The following is an 18741-nucleotide window of genomic DNA, read 5'->3' as shown; positions in this document are numbered from 1 at the left end:
AAAAACCAACAGAATGACAGAATAACAGAGAATGTACATTATCACATCTGTTTTTCTTCATATTATATAATTTTCTGTCAAAATTTCCTATTTTGCAATTTCTTAGTTTCTACTTCTTCCTTTTCACTTGTCTTAATTTCATTACAAAAGAAATTGATCAGTTTAACCTCGACTTGATTTTATAAATGTCAAAATAAATACGGGATTCGAAATAGAGTACGTAAGGGATATATTATTAGTTAAAATGAACAGCTTCAAAATACATCTGTAGGTAATATAACCTTACGTCATTAATTACCGTCTTTCGTAAAACCAGAGACTTGTATATCACATATACAAGTCTCTGGTAAAACTATCTAATAACCGTACGTCATTAATTACCGTCTTTCGTAAAACTATCTAATAACCGCGCGTCATTAATTACCGTCTTTCGTAAAACTACCTCAATACCGCACGTCATTAATTACCGTCTTTCGTAAAACTACCTTATAACCGCACGTCATTAATTACCGTCTTTCGTAAACGCACGTCAGTAAAAACCGACTTTCATAAAACTCCTCTCAAGTTTTCTAGCATTTATAAAGGATGAACCTGCTATATGTTGAGATGACTCTCTCCCATTGGGACCCTCCAAGTGTATAGGATCCACAGTTTACACCTGGAGCTGTTCTCGACATCTCTCAATGATTGTACTTTCGCTTTCCTATTATAATGTTAATGGCCTGAATTCAATTAAGATAATTTTACGACTTCACAGCCGACTGATGATCGACGGCACTTGTGCATATTAATAGCAATCATTGTGACCAGTCACGTGCGGCATACCTCTACATCATTGTCACATCACATGGGAGATAGAGGTCACGTGACGGTTACAGGTGGCCAGCTTCAGTCGAATCTTGCACAATAACGTGATGAATCATTTAGCTGTTACACAGACTTCTTTTATTAATATTAATAACAAAATACAAAGAGATTTTTTTATGTATCTACTATGGTTAAAAATCAAAACAGAACTCCCATAGAGGACTACCGTAATGCCAGCGAAATAGTCGCTCTTTGTCTCCGATGGAGACATGATAATTATGGCCGAATATTATGTATGGATATGCAGACATAGACATTTGTTTAGGGAAAAGTCGTATATTGATGCACGAGGTACCTTTGGGATACATATACATCGGAGAGGAGGATCTTGCCACAGGGACTTAATAAAAATCCTATGGTGGATGGTCGCTTCCGGAAATCCTCGGTTTTTTTTATTTAACAATACACTTTTCGAAAAAAAACGAGGTGTTCCGGATTGGATGCTGGGTCGTCCTTTATTTGTCATTTCCCGGCAATCCTCAGAAGATACGTGTTGCCATTATAATGATAATGATACTAAAGACACGGTTTCGGTATATATCAATTTCAATATATAAATACACAAACTATCTGGAGCATTTTTATATGTATCATAATCAAACAAAATAATAGCTTATTCTTATCATAGTTAATTAATATATTTTGCCTATAAACAGCAGGAATACATCATATATTATCTCCGCTGGGAATGAACCCCATTTTAGTGCAAAACAAGAAACAAAAACATATGTCATTAATGACCTGGCAGTCATACGACCTTTCAGATGACGGGGGCTACAGGAAGGTAGTATACACCCTTAAATAGAAAAAACGCAAAAATTCAGATTTAATCTAAACGTTTGCGTTTACTTCTAGTCAAGGATGTATGCTATCTTCCTGCATAAATTTGACAATTGTCATTCATTATCATTCCTAATAAAGAGAAAAACGTAAAAATTTAATCTGAACTTTTGCGTTTTTTTCTATTTAAGGATGTATGCTATCTTTCTGTAGCCCTCGTCTTCATTTTAGTACGTTACAAATGCACATATCTGCTTACTTTAGGGGCATGTCCCACGTACTGAAATCCTAAAACAGACGAGAAAATATGTGGATTACAAAATTAAAGACTATACATTGTTGACTGTTCTTATCCGCTCCCAAATAAATCCAATTACTTTTTTGTCGTAATCTCGTTTACAAGTTCAAAAAGATAACACTATAATCGGATTAGTACATAGTGTTTTTGTAATCGTCGATACCAGTAAATTGCAGGGAATCGCTGAACCACATCGCTTCTGAATGGACTTTTTAATCGATAGATTATTGTCAAAGTTATCAAATAACAATGGATACATGTATATGTATATAAGTGTCTCCTGTACATATTGTATATCATTAACCTACTTGATCGTCACACGAAATCTGTTAGAATGCAACCTCGGATGAAGAACCGATGTGTGTAGTACGATCCCTACTCGTGGCGATTTTTTAAAATTTATTTCTCCAAAAGCTGAAATAACCCACAGGGACCTGAGAATATGTTACAGTATAAGTGTATAGGGTCCTCCCCTGGTGTGTATAGCACATTTCTCGACGTTTAAGGGGCTACATTTAAATTCGATAATGAACACCGAGAGTGTCAATTTTGCCGAATCATAGTATAGCCCCGCCCCCCCCCCCCCCCAAAAAAAAATAAGATAAAAGTCTGGAAATGTGCTGGGAGGGTCCAATTACACGTAGACTGTATTATCAGGTCCCTGTGGGATAACCTAATTTCCTTACTGTCACGGTCGTATCCCTGAGATCTGGATGGAATATATGTGACGGGCCTCCAATGTGTTGTTGATGTGGTATCCATCATCAAGGAACTTTGTATCAGAACTGATGATTGTGGTGGTGATGATGATGATGATGATGATGATGATGATGATGATGATGATGATGATGATGATGATGATGATGATGATGATGATGATGATGGTGGTGACGACGACGACGACGACGACGACGAGGATGATGATGTATAAAATAATAATAATCGCGTGAAGTGCGATTTTTGTTGGATATTTAGCGGGAAAAAATATCAATGTCCCTTTAATTACGATTATGAGAGTAAAAAATAAAATTAACGTGTTTTTTTTTTTCATTTCCCTGAAACTGGATACGTGTATATATTTTCCACTTGGCTGCCGTAGACCGCTATGACTAATTAGAAATACCCGAGATATAAATATCTGTACTCTTAATATATAAATTATACAATAACGAGACTATCAACTATATTTGAAATAACATCATAATACACCACATAGTACACACATTTCAGCCCCAGATATCAGTGTTAGGTAGGATGAATTTTATCAGGAAAGTATGAAAGGTGGACTGCTAGAATTAATTAGATTTTAATAAGGTCTCGTTCGGTTTTGATCAACAACATCTGGCAAGTCAAAGTTCAAATCCAAAGGTCGGAGAATTTTATGGCGGGTGCGACTGAATCCTGACCTTGAATAATGCTATCAGGATTAGAAAAACCCTACTGGGCCTCTCGCGTGCGTGACATCTGCGTCCGAGGAGTTTCTTGGCAACAGGTGTGACCAATAGCGGAATGAATTGGCGATAAGAGAGTCATCCCGTTTACGTTGTAGTTAGATATGTTTTATATTCTGTCTGGTACGGAACAATGTAATGTTATTAGATTATAATGTTTTCCGAAGGATAATGCATCTCCTAATTAATTCAAAATGTGTTTTTATGACTTTTTATTGTTGGATTTAGATTTCAAGTCATTATAAATGCATGTTTTACTGATACCCATTAGGCCTATATGTTGTAGCAAATTGCCTTTTTGGTTTTAGAAAAAAAAGGAATTTATGATTGATCAAAACCATGACATAAACCTTAGTTTAAACATATTTATTGTCAAAACATAGACACGGCATTAGGCACAAGTTACAACAACTTATCAACGCCTTCTCCCAACATATCTACAGTGTATTACAAGGCATAGTTACATTTACATGGATGATGACAAAAATGATAAAATATACGGTTTACCAAATAAACTGATCCAATTACAAAATTCAAAACCTTTTACATAAACCTTACCTGAAGTAAGCTACAAGGAAATGTATTTTAAGTCAGTTAGGCTTATATTTAAATAAAAAATGAAGACGTTAGCTTGCGGAGCTATTTTCTGACAGAACATCTATAGGTGTTCTGTTCAAGGGAACTCTGTTTCAATATAGGTGTTCTGTTGGGTTACGCATTATACGTGTATATGATGATAAATAAGAAAAGTTTATGGATGTATCAAAATTAATGGGAATAATACATGTATGATAACACTTCATCAAAAATTTACTGTTTTGATACAAAATACGTCATATTTACATACATGAGGTAATCGTAGTATAGCCCGAGTTTCCTCTGGCCCTGACACCATGTCTGGAGCCTGATGAGACTACTACATTTGACTTTTAGCCTTCTTAGTGACGTATGGTGATGGTAGGTAGGTCTGGCCTTACATTTCTCTTGCATTATATCTTGCCCCGCCATGAAATTGTCGGATCTATTTTTGATAATGTACAACGATTTAGAAGAAACTATTTTCTCATGACGACTCTTCGATAAATTCACTGCGTAAATAGTTTTCCTTATTTCTTAGCTTTCAGAGGACAATTTTTTCAGTTTTTTTAAGCTATATTTCTGCTAGAAATGTCTTTCCATATTGCAAGTTCGGTAAATTCCATTTTGTCACACCAGTATGTCTCCACCGGTTCTAAGTTTTATCTATAACCTTTCTTAAGCTATGGAATTCATGGTTTAGGAAAGGCTTTGGACAACACAGAAAGGCAAGTGTATTTGTTATTTAGATGATATCCTTATTACAAATGTTTATACATTTGGCTTCGATACATTAGGCATACTGGTTAACGGGAGGTAACTCGTGTGGGCATAAATACCGTGATAGAAACTGTTGCATTTTATTAACAAGACTCAGGTACCCGCTTGAAACCTTCAAAAATTACTCATCACTCTTTCTTAAAAAAAACTGTTCTTATTGACTTGTGTATATTGTTGAAGATCACTGATTTACTGTAGAATCTAGCATGTTTAATTAGAGTAGACTTTCGAAACCTGTTTTGTTTACATTCGTGATGACCCGGAAGTACTTAAAATTTCAGTGTCAATAATAACCTCTAACAAAAGTAAGCAATAAAAAACAGCTCTTCTCTCTAAAATAAACTTGCTTTTGCAGGCGATGTGTTTCGTTTTCATTTGAAATAAATCAGATATCCTGATATCGAACTTCACTTTTGCTATTGCAAATAATAATTACTAATAATTAGTTTTAAGAATAATTTAGACGCCATTTTGAATGATAATGATTTCCTGTCCGTTATGTGCTTGTCAAAACATCGGTCTCAACAGGCTCCTTGTAAAGCTACAGGTGGTTTTCGCGCTAGTAGAAGTGCTGGAAATTGACACATGGTCTAACGGAATCCATTAATGTGTGTATGTAGACCAAAGGACGCCATGAAAGGAAAAACGACATCTCAAACCTGGGGTTGGCAATGTCAACAGAGAGATATGATGGGGAGCAGACGTGATTATGGTGATATGCGTCTGTGATTCATGCATCGTGGACTGTTGGAATTCGGATGTCTTTCATTATGTTTATTCTGCCATTCAAATAGACATAAAAAGAAATAACTCTCAATCAGGTGGAAAGTTTGAAGGACGTTTAATTAAAATGTGAATTCCATTATTGTATCTGCAGTCCTTTCTCTGGGATATCAGTTTCACCGTTTATTACATTGAGCTGTACTGTATGGATGCTATTGATTTTCCAGTTCTTGTTCAGTTTTTACTAACATTCATCCGCCAGTCATAGTATGCTTGTTAGCATGATAATAACATATACGTATACATGGTGTATTGAAAAAACCTGGCAGTGTGCCTCCACATCTGAACTCGACTGCAGACGTCGTATTTAGTGTAACACTTCCAAGACTGTCAAATAACTGCTGAATCAGTTTGGCTGGACACAATTTTCTATTTACATATTTGAATATGTATTACACTATTACGAGTTGCTGAGGAAAATATTTTGTGACATTCACCAAGATTCTATTTTAGGAAATTGATAGGTCCAATTGATCTGAACTGGAGTATTGACCGACTAACGTACATAATACTCACGTGGAATATACTTCATTTCTCATGGAATATGTAACATGCTGATTGTAATCTTTGTAAAGTAAGGAATATCTTTGCTGGGAGTTGAAGTACTTATGAAGACAATGGAGGAAATTTTTTTTTTTATGAAATCATGACTTGATCGTCAAACTGAAAACATTTATCAACATTCCATCTTGAATTCAAGAAGCATTCCAGTGACAACTGAAGGGGAATTCATTATCAGTGTTCTGTCTTCAAGTTTCCTTGATGCATTTGTCCATACCATTCCAGTATTCAGTCCCATTTAAAGGATCTCATTCTTGAAATCTATCCATTTGTTTAAATTTATACTTTTTTGTTAATCATATATGATATTTCTGCATTCCAAGCTTAATTGCATTTTGCTACCAATCAGTCCAGTTCTTGAGTATAAGTTTTTTTTTTTGATATCAAAATAATTATCAGCATTGTTTTCAATACTGAGATGGTCCCATAATTGCATTATACATTTACAGTGAATGTGCACAAATAGATTACGCAAATTATATTCCCATTTAAATCATTTTCCAAATTTTCCCAAGGATAAAAGTGCATAGCATCTGATACAAGTCAAAACATTATTACTTTGAACTGGTGAGAAGCATATTTATATTTCGTTGCAAATTTCGACGACTTTGGGTCTTTGACGTCGTATATGTAATTGATAGAAAGAAGACAACCAATGCTACTTTTTATTTACGTACTTTCCAGCTTTACAGGAAAGTCAGTTGAAGCTATGGATATAAACAACTGAACCAAAATAAACATCATTCAATTGTGAATTGTACAAATATCAATTTGTCAGTGCCATTAGACAACAGCGATATTATCTGGACACTTGTAAACAATGTCAGTGACAAATTTTGTACACAATGCATAAAAACATTCCATGTTCTTATCCTGCATGATTTAATCTTCACCTTCACGTTTTATAAGTCTTATAAAGAAGAGGATTTATCACGTTCTTGTATACATGTCTTGTATGTATATGTTGTAAAACTATAAAATTATTAAGGCGGACAGTTACGTTTTAAACAAGGAAACACACCCTGTGACTGTCATCAGTGATCGCGAGAGGAAGCTGGTTAGTGGATTTTAAAGTGAGTCTACATCCTGGACTGGCCGAGAGGAGGCAGTTTATAACAGTGTTGGTGTCAGTTTTGAATATTGCCGGAAAATTATTTTAAATACTGCATATTTGGGAATATACAATTAGGACTGTAGTGCTAAGAAAAGGTGATTCTGGAATTTAAAAACTTTGAGAGAGACAAGAAATTTCTGACACAAGGTATGGTCATCCCATGAGATGTTGTTGTATACTGGACTTGATTGTTGATACAAGTCAATAAAGTATTCCGGTTTGAACTTGACCCTCAGCCATGTCTCGAATGGCAGTTTCCAGTTCTCCATCCCCATCTGCGTCCCCGGCCAAATCTCCAGACGAGGAGGGGTCTCATTCCTGGATGGAGTGGAGAGTAAGTATAAACCTTGAGTTATCAGGAACTTGTGTAAACCGACCGACTAATGTTACAGAGACAAAACCTGGTACTAACAACATACCAAGGTAATTTTTCGTTTTATCACTGTCAATGGTTTAGATTTGGCTTGCTGGATTAGAGAGGTGTTGATTTATGAAATCACGACGGACCTAAGCTAGATCTAGTTTTGCTGTCTGATGAGTAATTTGCCAAGATAAGATTTTGACGGATCATGGTGCTATGTCCTAGTGTCAATAGACCAGATACCCGATTTTGTGACTCAGTTAAGTAGGCCAAAGCTGTATGGGTATGTCGCGATTTATATGAAATGTAATTTGCATTTTAAAATATACAAACAAGTTTAAATGATAAGGCCTCTATAGCGCTAGTGGTTCATCTTGACCTAATTGTATATTCCCCATATGAACCAAGTATTCATACACCGCTAAAGCATATACTACTAATATAATAAGCGGATTCCTCTATAAATTTTCACATAATTTCAAGAAAATCAAAAACTTCTTTGACCTTGACCTAAATACTGAAACATATATTTTGCTTTGTTATATATATTTTGTTGCCATTTTGATTCATTGTCCAGTGCCAGATATATAAATATTTTTAAGGAGAATTCGAGTGAGAAAATAACTTTTAAAAAGCAGTTGGAAATCATAGTAGATATCTCATGCCGCCTTTACCAAAACTAAAGTTTGCTACACAATCCAGTGATTTTTTTTGGGTGGATTTGGGGCCGAATACAGGCCCCTTCCCCTAGAAAATTTTGCTGTATTTTCCCAATTTTTAGTTCATATTTTCCCAATCAAAAGTTGTAAGTTTCCTTGTTTGTTAATTAATATGAAGAAATACATTTCACATAATGTTTTCACAATCCAATGTTATAATAGATCGATCATAGCTATAGTATGCATATTTAAATGATATTAAAGCATAGTTTTGATGATTCTTTTTAAGCTTGGATGAAAGTACATTTTTTCAGACATTAAAAAAATTTGGCCTTATTTTCCCAATGGTAAAGGTACAGGCCCCTGTATAATCAGGGTGAGATAATCATTGTCAATCTACAGTGAAAAAAGATGGGGTCACAATAGTCACAGCATTTTTTCCTTGGGTACTTCGGGTTCCTAGCTAGCTATATATATCCTCTGCTTCTATTGAGGTTAATTCGATTAGTTAGGTTTGTACTGTAGCTGTTGTAAAATAACTTTTAGAGTGTGATATTAATTAAAAGCAAACAATTTTCCAGGCCACAAAGGTTGATGGGCTTCAGACAAAGTGAAAGTCTGGACCTGTCTGAATTGTTCATCTGATTGTAAATGATAGACATATATATCTCATCATGCTGGTCAGCAGTTCTAGTGGTCACTCCAAATGAGCTGCCATATCTGGTCAGAGTGACCTGGGGAGACTGACCACTAGACACAGGGCACCTGCTAATTCCATCACCATAGAAATAGTATCCATCAAGTGTAACATTAATTATGGGGTCTGTTAATTCCGTGTCAGTGTTGTTTTCAGAACTGATAATATTTACGGTAGATGTTTCCTGACCCTTAACATGTATATAAACATTACATTGTGTTTATATTCTATGTCTTTTATACCTGTACATATACAAACATGTAAAAAAAACATATGCGTTATATCTTCACCATGGCATATATTATAATCTAACTTTCATGTTTCTTTACTGTTAAAAAATAAACTATTCCTTTTTTTTTCCGAAAGTCCAGTTATATCTTTTACATGTATATATATTAAATGATTTTTGAAACATTAATATGGGAATTGGACTTTCTCTTCTCAATATTAATTTTACAATTGTATTTACCTTTTCATATTTAGAATAAACACAAAAAACGTACATTTCAATACGTGGTCTGACATCATATATTAAGAGAAAATGTAGAACCATATCATCATATTGGCTTTTCATTTGATATACATGTATGCCAAAATAGTATATTGAATAGAAATTTAACAGATTAAATGAAACCATAAATTTCAAAATGTAGTAAACAGAATTCATATCAACACTGTCAGATTTCAAATTAACTGTAAATTTCAGCTTCTAGTGGCCATTCTTGTTAAGCCAATGTAATTATTTGTCAATGAACCCTACAATTTGTTTTTGACCCTGGTGATAAACCATTTGTATGGGATCACAAGCATTCCTTGGCCTGATGGTGCCATAAACGGGTTCACACCCTGCTGTGGGAAACTGGCTTTATTTGTCCATTCATTTGTATTCTCTCTTGGGAAACAAACACCCAGACTTTAAATTCAAGTCTGTGTATTATTTAGGTGCCATTTTCCTTGAGATTTAAAGAGGTCTTTGTATATATTTAAAACCCAATAAAGAAAAAAAGGTATTACAAAAAAAAGTTCTATAAACTAGATTTCTAGATTTTATTTCTATAGCTTGCTGTTAAAAGAAATAATTTTAAAGCTTTCAATTATCAGAGTGAATTTGATTGTGAAAATCTTACCCTATCGACAGAAACACCTTGAGATACATTCCTGCACCTAGCTATAGGCCTGTCCTGTTTCACTTTTCAAACTAATCATCTGATCTACCCATCTTACCAATCACCTGCTGAGAAGTCTGATGTAGGTAAGGGATTATATATAAATTTGTCAGCAGATGCCCCCAGCATCCTCTTGGTCTTCATCTTCTATCAAAGGAGATATTACCAGTGATGAAATGGTAACAATTTATCATCTCAGTATTACCTACCAGTGATGTATGGTGACTGTTTCATTTCTCTCTCTCACCCCCCCCCCCCCCCCCCCCCCCCCCCCCCCCCCCTTCAGCCTCACCCCCTCTGGATCCTACACTTCCATTCCCTTGTACAATGTATTGATTCAACTTTTCTGATTCACCCATCCCCCACCCCTACAGAGTCCTCCTCCCTTGAAAGCTTAGCTAGCCATTTCCAGAAGGATGGACTCTGTACTATCTAGCCGAGATCTATTTTTTGTCTTTATCAGATGAAATATAGGCAGTGGAGATCTAGACTTGGAGGAAATTCGGACCTATCTGGTAGCCACTGACATCTCTCTAGCCTGGACCCCCCCCCCCCCCCCCCCCCCCCCCCCCCCCCCCTCTCCTGGACCCCCCTCTTCCCCTGGACCCCCCCCCACCCCACCCTCTCCTGGACCCCCCTCCCACCTCCTCCGGACCCCCCCTCCTCCTCTGGACCCCCCCTCCTCTGCCCCCCCTCCCCTTGACCCTCCCCTGAAAGCCCCCTCCCACCTCCTCCGGACCCCCCCCCCCCCCCCTCCCACCTCGTCCTCCTCCTCCTCTTTCCATCAGAGTCCCTCCTCCACAGCTACCAGGTACCTTACCTGACTAATACAGTCATCGATTGACTTTCCCCGAGTTAGGAGTGGTGGGGAGGGGTATCCAAGCAGGAGGCCAGTCAGATGATGTAATTCTCTTTACTAGAGAGAAGTGGGTACTGTATCTGTTGTAGTGTATATAGGACCCCATTGTGGACCAGCAGCCCGCCACCATGTACACCTATACCTACTGTAGATATATACCGGTATGTTTACCTCGACATTCCTAAGATGACCCAAATAGTCCACTACACCTGTACAAATTGTTGATGTGAGGATGTATATGTGATGTTTGGAATTCTACAATAATGGAGGATTTGTGGAGGAAAGTGAACGGACCATTTATAGCTCTGTAATAATTTTGAATTTGTGCTGTGTTGAGTTCTACGTGGGATTATATATAATTAGTGAGCTGTGGTTTTAATTGATAATTTTTCTGTCATACCTGTGTCATTCAACCCTGTATACAGTGTACGTTCACCAGTTGTGAAATCAGGAAAATTATTTGTGTTGTGTTGAGAGTTGTCTTAAATATTCGGAGGAATTATGGAACACGAATAGAGATTTTATATAGAGTGGGTTAAAATTGTATAAAATCATGCTTCCCAGTTGTTCCAGATCCAGATTTTTTACCCAAATTAAAAATGTTGATTGGCAAGTGTTCAAGGTCTACACATATGTTGTATGGTAATTGTATATTGAATTAGAGAGTTCATAACATTTTGGGTGTACGTGACAAGCCTTAATCTAGCGATGTGAGAACGGTTTTGTATTTTATACGAGGAAATGAATATGAAAGTGGTAATTATTAAAAGTACCCATTAACATGTACACTTTCAGAATTGTTCATCTATTGCAATTTATAAATAAATTGTGCCTTGTTTGGTTGATGAGCTTGTAAAGTCCTGTGGTATTCCTGACTGTTAGAACTGACAGCAGAAAAAGTATTCCATTGATACTCATGCGCGTGTGACAGAAAAGCCAACTTGGCAGCATAGAATATCGAGCGATATTAAGTGCATTACAATGTTGTTAGGAGGCAAAATGATGGTGCACATACATAGAGTGCGTAAACCAGAGGCTCAATACATATTTATTTATAGTTGTGATGGGTTGTACCTGTTATATATATATATATATATAGATATAGTTACTGGTATCTATATGTATAGGAGCCTTCATCACTTACCATAATGTAGGTTCTAGACTTGCTCAAGTTTGTTCTTCAGTCAGCTTATAGAGTTTCTATAGCACTAAATATCGCCAATAAATTTAAAAAATGTAGATTTTAATTGAACAGGTTAGATAAACCTATATATATATATATATATATATATATATTCATGTAAGTGTCCCTAGGCCTCTGCAGCTTTAGATAGAATTACATTCATGTACTGATTCAGTTCGAGATTTTGATGCAATATCTTTAAAAAGTCTGTGTTGTGAAGAAAATGTTTATATATATATATACATGTACATCAATCTAATTAAAATTAGATGTTCATTATCTATCCCGTAAACTCCTTATGGATGTTCATACAGAGTTTGCAGAGTAGACATAATAATGAGCATCTAATTTTAATTAGATTGGTACGTGCATCCCCCATACTGTGTAATTTAATTTCCCCCTATACAAACGTACCCGTAGTTACAGTCATAAATATGTATACTTTGATGAAAGTTGTGTTGTACAAAGCAGTATAGACAAAGTATTCAGCTAAGATGAAAAAAACTACATTGTATATCTTGTTAGCCTAATTACATGTCATTAATTGATCGGGAGTAAAACTATAAAACCTGTGTATAAAAAGTCAGACATTTTGTGAGATATTTAAAAAAAATGTCTAGACTGACAGCTTGTGAGATATATTAAAACCTGTCTAGTCTGACACCTTGTGAGATAGATAAAAAAAAACCTGTCTAGTCCGACACACCTTGTGAGATAGGTAAAAACCTGTCTAGCTTATAGTCAGACAATAATATTGCGAAATATATCAAAAGTCCTAATCTGAAAATCCTGTGTCTGTACAGTACAAATCCAGTACAAATATTAATCCAGGCAAATACTTAACTTTTACTTAAACTGCTTATTTCAAGAGGTTTTAGCATAGACAGATTTTTATAGACCTCACAAGATGTCAGACTAGACAGGTTTTTATAGACCTCACAAGATGTCAGACTAGACAGGTTTTTATAGACCTCACAAGATGTCAGACTTGACAGGTTTTTATATACCTCACAAGATGTCAGACTAGACAGGTTTTTATAGACCTCACAAGATGTCAGACTAGACAGGTTTTTATATACCTCACAAGATGTCAGACTAGACAGGTTTTTATATACCTCACAAGATGTCAGGACTAGACAACTAAGATTTTCAAGAAAACTACAACAAAAGGAATGAAAATCAATTCATATCTACTTTCCATCTAGATGTTACGTTTTTATATAGTTGCCTTAATTATAGTTAAATGAACGTCATATTATTGTGTCAAACTTAACAGAAAGATAATTATGAAGAATTATCACCTGAAGAAATAATTTTCTTGATTACAGTCAAAGATTTATGAGAAAACAGCTTTGATCCATTTAGTGGGGTTTATGGATAGATAATTGAGAATATGAAACAAAGACATAAACATCTTTATCGTGGGGTTTTATTGATAGAAGATCGGTGATCAAAGGTGAAATAGTGGAATCACTCAAGCATGACAATGATGTACATGCAATACACTTGTATGGGTTCACAGAATGATGTACGAGCTTGAGACTACCTGTACATGTGTCTCAAGTAAAGCTGGGTCTACTTAATAATTTACTGAAAACAGGTATTACAGATAATCAGAGCATTTTATAACGAAAAAAATGGACCTAAACTTTCATTTTTTTAGTATCATCTGTAAAGTTATTTCACAAAACTGATTTATTTTTATTAATTTTAGTAATTCCAAAAAATGATTATAATTATAATAATAAATGTCATTAAAATATCCTTTTAACAAACATGGAAGCTGACCGTACTTTGATGAGACAGAGGGGCAAGCAGATGATTATTTCTCTAGAAGCTAGAGCTGGCTAGCTAGTTTAAGTCTGTTTGTTTTTAAAGGCTGAATCATGCAGAGAAAATAGGAAAATTTGTAACCTCAGTTGAATGTATGATTACTCAATGATACCGGTAGGAGTGTTGATCACTCAGGGGAGATTACTCAGGAGTGAACTGTCAGGGGAGATTACTCTGGAGTGAACTGTCAGGGGAGATTACTCTGGGGATCAATCAAGGGAGATTACTCATTGAGATTACATAAGGGTTATTGGACAAGCAATGGTGTCTATGTTATAACTACTTGGAGGTGATTTTGAGTCAGCAGTTGTGTTGTCTATTTTCTATCCAGAGGAAGGTGGATTGATTTCAAACAAATAATGGATTAATTTACATGTCATGAATTATTCATTTACTTGATTTGCTACAACATCATTTTAAATGAAAAAATATCTCATTTGGCCAACAGTGATATTGTTTTTATTTGAGATAAAGTATTATATGACCTGGTGACTTACAGTTTTTGTTCACTTCAAATTCAAACTTCGACAAATTTGTAAATAAAAAATATTGAAGCCTTGAAAAAAATGTCTTTGACTTTGGCACATTTAACATGCTTCGATCTTTTCATTTAAAGTTTTTTTTGCATTAAAATTTTGACTATGGTACATTGTCATAGATCATATATCTTGCCAAATTTGTACGCTATCAAGGAATATGTGTATATATGGAGGGTAACAGATATATAGAGAAATTGATAGAAAATACAGCATTGATATATCATTTGCATGGCATATATGCATTAGCAAGGTTGCAGATTAAGTATGTAGAGGACATATGGAGATTTGCTGGTTTGAGTTGGTATACTAGTATTGTATGTCCCATAACACAGTAAGGTCGTTGAATGTATGATGGCGGTTTGCACTTTGGTTTGGTATTGTTTTACATAACAAAAGAAGGTCGTTTAAGGACAGTGATCTTTCTGTATATATATAATATATGTTAATTATGAGTAGTAGGGGAATGTAGACATCCCTATAACTAGTGTGTACCTACATCTATACAGTATATGTCTAGGACCTGTCAGTCAGTGATGATCCCTATTGCATGGTACATACTTTATAGCTGATCTTAGCTGTGGTATATATATAAACACATGTGGCAGTACATCAGGACACCTATATATCTGTGTTACTGTATACAGGTCCCTGTCAGCATGTTGATCAGTACCTCACTGTAAACACACCTTGTACTCAGTGGATATACAGTGTATATACATAGTAGATCACAATGCATTCTGTGGACAGTGAAATTTCTGATTGTTTAGAAGTGATAATTTATTGTTGGAAAACTTCGGTGAATGAGAAACTTGGTCGCAAACAAGAAGTGGTTGTCGGTGAATGAGAAACTTGGTCGCATACAAGGAGTGAACGTCGGTGAATGAGAAACTTGGTCCCATACAAGGAGTGGTCGTTCTTGAGAGTGGTCGTTCTTGAGAGTGGTCGTAAATAGGGGGACCACTACACTGATGTAACTGAGAATCAGCCGAGGATACTTGTAATCTGTAATGATGGGTGTTGTTAGGGCGATGAAGATGTTTTGTGTCATTTGATTTCCAGGTGAGATGTCGGAAGCCTGTATCTGTTGTGTCTGTGTATTACTGATGTGAAAACAACATGGATTAATCTATAATGATCCCGGAAAGATCACCGTGGAACTTTTACATGATATTTTGTGCTACGAACCTTGACATTTGTGGTTAATGTCTGTAATCCTGTCTGACAAAGTTCAGCACTACCTAGAATTGCGCTATGATGTATGACCTCGACCTTTTGTAAAGTGCATGAGATCCATGGTCTCCGGAAATGATGCTGAAAAATTTATTCAAGTACGACGTTTGAATTTGTCTCTGGATGACCCTAGCCTGATCGACTTGGCTCAAAAAACTTTTTAGATTAAATGTTTTGATGTCATGCATTATATTTTGTAACCTTGAACTTTGTAACTGGTGACCTCTGACCTTACGATGGCTGAGGTGGGTGTGGTTCAGTGTGTGGGATGTGACCTCACAGTTTACAGACTAGCATGTGGGTGTGTTCGCTACAATTACCATAGTAACAGGCCCCTCCCCTTCTTGTCTTGGCAGCAACAACTCCATGCATACGTGGCCTGGGTCAACTCGCAGCTCAAGAAGAAGCCCGGGGTCAGACAGGTTGAGGACCTGCGTAATGATACCAAGGATGGAGTGATACTTGCCGAACTTATTGAAATTGTTGGTATGTATACAAATATGTTGTAATACTTAACAGTTTCTAAATACACTGTTTATTTTAAATGTCTGTGCGTCCTATTGCAAAAGTATTGAACATCATACTATCAAAATGTAAGACATATTCAAATTTTCATTTTTTTGTTTATAACAAAATTGTTAATGACATAAATCTTCTGTGTTTACTTTCTATTACTCGAAATAGAAATATTGCTTTTTTTATGCGGCATTTTGGTTAATGTTAGGTTTCTAAAGAAAACAAAAAAACATATGTACTGTAGGCTGAGAATGACTTATTTTAAACTCTTTATGTTTTAGCAGGTGACAAGCTGCCAGGGATCCACACCGTGCCGTCTAACTACGGAGAAATGAAGGAAAACGTGGAGAAGGTTCTTCACTACATGTCTGCTAACAGGATCCGCATGCACCATGCCTCCGCGAAAGGTTTGTACCAAATTGTTTCCTACAATCTGATCTTAGATTTAAAGTTTAACAATCCTACAGTAAAATCTCGGAACATATAGTTCTAGATTTTGTACGACATGTCTCGTCCAACCTGATGACAGATTTTTAGCTACAGTTTATACAAATGAACCTCTGTATCAAGGCGATGAAATACATTTTGTATATACATGTTGATGATGTATATATATATCTGTTTGGACCTTCCTGAATACAGAACCTGTCTAGAGAGGTCACACTTTATACACAACATACAAGAGAAGTCATAGATAAAATTCAAACATGATTTATTAATTTTAGATTCCTCAGCAACATGAATTACAACCTTGAATTTGGCTCTTCGTGGGGGCTACTCACCATGTTGTATACATTTACTAAAATATAACCATAACTTCATATTAAAAACACATGATCCAATTAATTAATTTTGATATACCTGTAAAGGTAGTTATTATCTGAATGGGGAAAAAGAATTCCCTGATGATGTACCCTTGTACAAGGACCACGACCATGTTGTTTAAAAAGACGATTACAGATTAATCACTTGATTTGTGAAAATCTCATTTATCCTTCACATCATAACCTGAGTGTGTACATGTGTATTCCTTGAAATAGGCAGGTATAGAAAGAGACTGACAGGTGTTATAGTCTCGTAAAAGTTTGTCAAGTCAGTTTTACCAGAAATGATTTGATCAGGATTTTAAAATTGTTGTTAGATTATGAATAGCTTAATGACCTTTCAAGCAACTGGACCCACATTGATAAATATCGGTCATTATGACCAGTTCGATGAGACGACAGCAGAAAACGTTTGTTTTGGTTTTGCTTAACGTCCTATTAACAGCCAGGGTCATTTAAGGACGTGCCAGTTTTTGGAGGTGGAGGAAAGCCGGATGACCCGGAGAAAAACCACCGGCCTACGGTCAGTACCTGGCAACTGCCCCATGTAGGTTTCGAACTCGCAACCCAGAAGTGGAGGGCTAGTGATAAAGTGTCGGGACACCTTAACCACTCGGCCACCGTGGCCCCCCAGACCATCAGACAATAGAGGGTACATATATTATGTATATGTTAAACAATCAAGCATTTTGTCTACAGATATCGTGGAGGGTAACCTCAAGTCCACAATGAGGCTGATATTGGCTCTAGCAGCACACTTCAAACCTCACAGTGTCAAACATTCGTCGCAGCATCTGAACCGCACCTCCGTAGGATCCCCGCATGCGGTGGGCATTGCTCAGGTATGTCTGATTGGTCAGAACATTGTTACTGGTTTGTTATAGTGATTCTCATTGGTCGAATTTCTTAAATCTTGTATTTGTACAAAATGTCTCATTGGTCAAATTCTTGTTTCACTTTGGCATGAAATATGATGTGGATCAGAACATTGTTACTTGTTTAATATGTTATAATGATTCTCATTGGTTTAATTTGTTATAGTGATTCTCATTGGTCAAATTCTTTGTATCACTTTGGCATGAGATAATTTGTGTATAAAATTCCGAAGCTATTAAATTTCTTGTCCTAGAAAGTTTTGAAAGGGTTTGTAATATACTAAACTTTTCCTGTAGGGTGCATCAGCTGCTCTGGCGGAGGCAAGGAGGACTGCAGCTAAGGCAGGGAACAGTTTCCGTGGAAACCGGTCCCGCTATAACAACAGTGAGCGGAGGTAAGTTCCTTGTTTGTGGGGTATTGTGTCATTACTGTTTATCCCCTATGCTGTGTGTATACTGTGAAGAGAAGTCCTTATCTTTCACTATGACAATGTTTTCCTGTCTATTTTTAGCATTAACTGGGTGCGAAAAATGACCACATTCCTCTTATTTTCCCGCCAGGAATTTTTTTTAAAATTCAGTTGTGTCCATGCATGTGTATTACAAAAGCATTGAAAAACTGAAAAATTTAACAGCAAATATCACACAAAATTTAAAAAGAAAAAAGGAGAGATAACGGTCAAATTTGGTTTGGCCATTATGTAAAGTTAGAATTAACATGAAAAATTCCCCCAATTAGGTCAATTGGATTTTTCCAAAATACACATGAAAAACACTGTATAAGGCTTT

The 18741-nt window shown here is 36.0% G+C and overlaps 1 protein-coding gene across 4 annotated transcripts in view; it reads left to right on the top strand.

Annotated features, from left to right (window-relative positions):
* The window catches only part of LOC117340798 (dixin-like), a 54719-nt gene that overhangs the window by 12888 nt on the left and 23090 nt on the right, over nt 1-18741 (top strand). For 3 of the 4 annotated variants that reach the window (XR_004535446.1, XM_033902567.1, XM_033902569.1), the window contains exons 2-5: nt 16094-16223; nt 16535-16660; nt 17777-17919; nt 18250-18347. Coding sequence is in view for 3 of the 4 variants with exons in the window: in XM_033902567.1 (XP_033758458.1) it covers nt 16094-16223; nt 16535-16660; nt 17777-17919; nt 18250-18347 (497 nt within the window). In the remaining variant the exon portion in view is untranslated. Of the gene's footprint in view, nt 1-5226; nt 7545-16093; nt 16224-16534; nt 16661-17776; nt 17920-18249; nt 18348-18741 lie in introns of those variants that run through there. The other variant, XM_033902570.1, reaches the window with a different exon arrangement.

The sequence above is a fragment of the Pecten maximus genome, chromosome 13 (assembly GCF_902652985.1).
Source record: "Pecten maximus chromosome 13, xPecMax1.1, whole genome shotgun sequence".
Lineage (NCBI taxonomy): Eukaryota > Metazoa > Mollusca > Bivalvia > Pectinida > Pectinidae > Pecten > Pecten maximus.
This window is presented reverse-complemented; position numbering and strand designations above follow the sequence as displayed.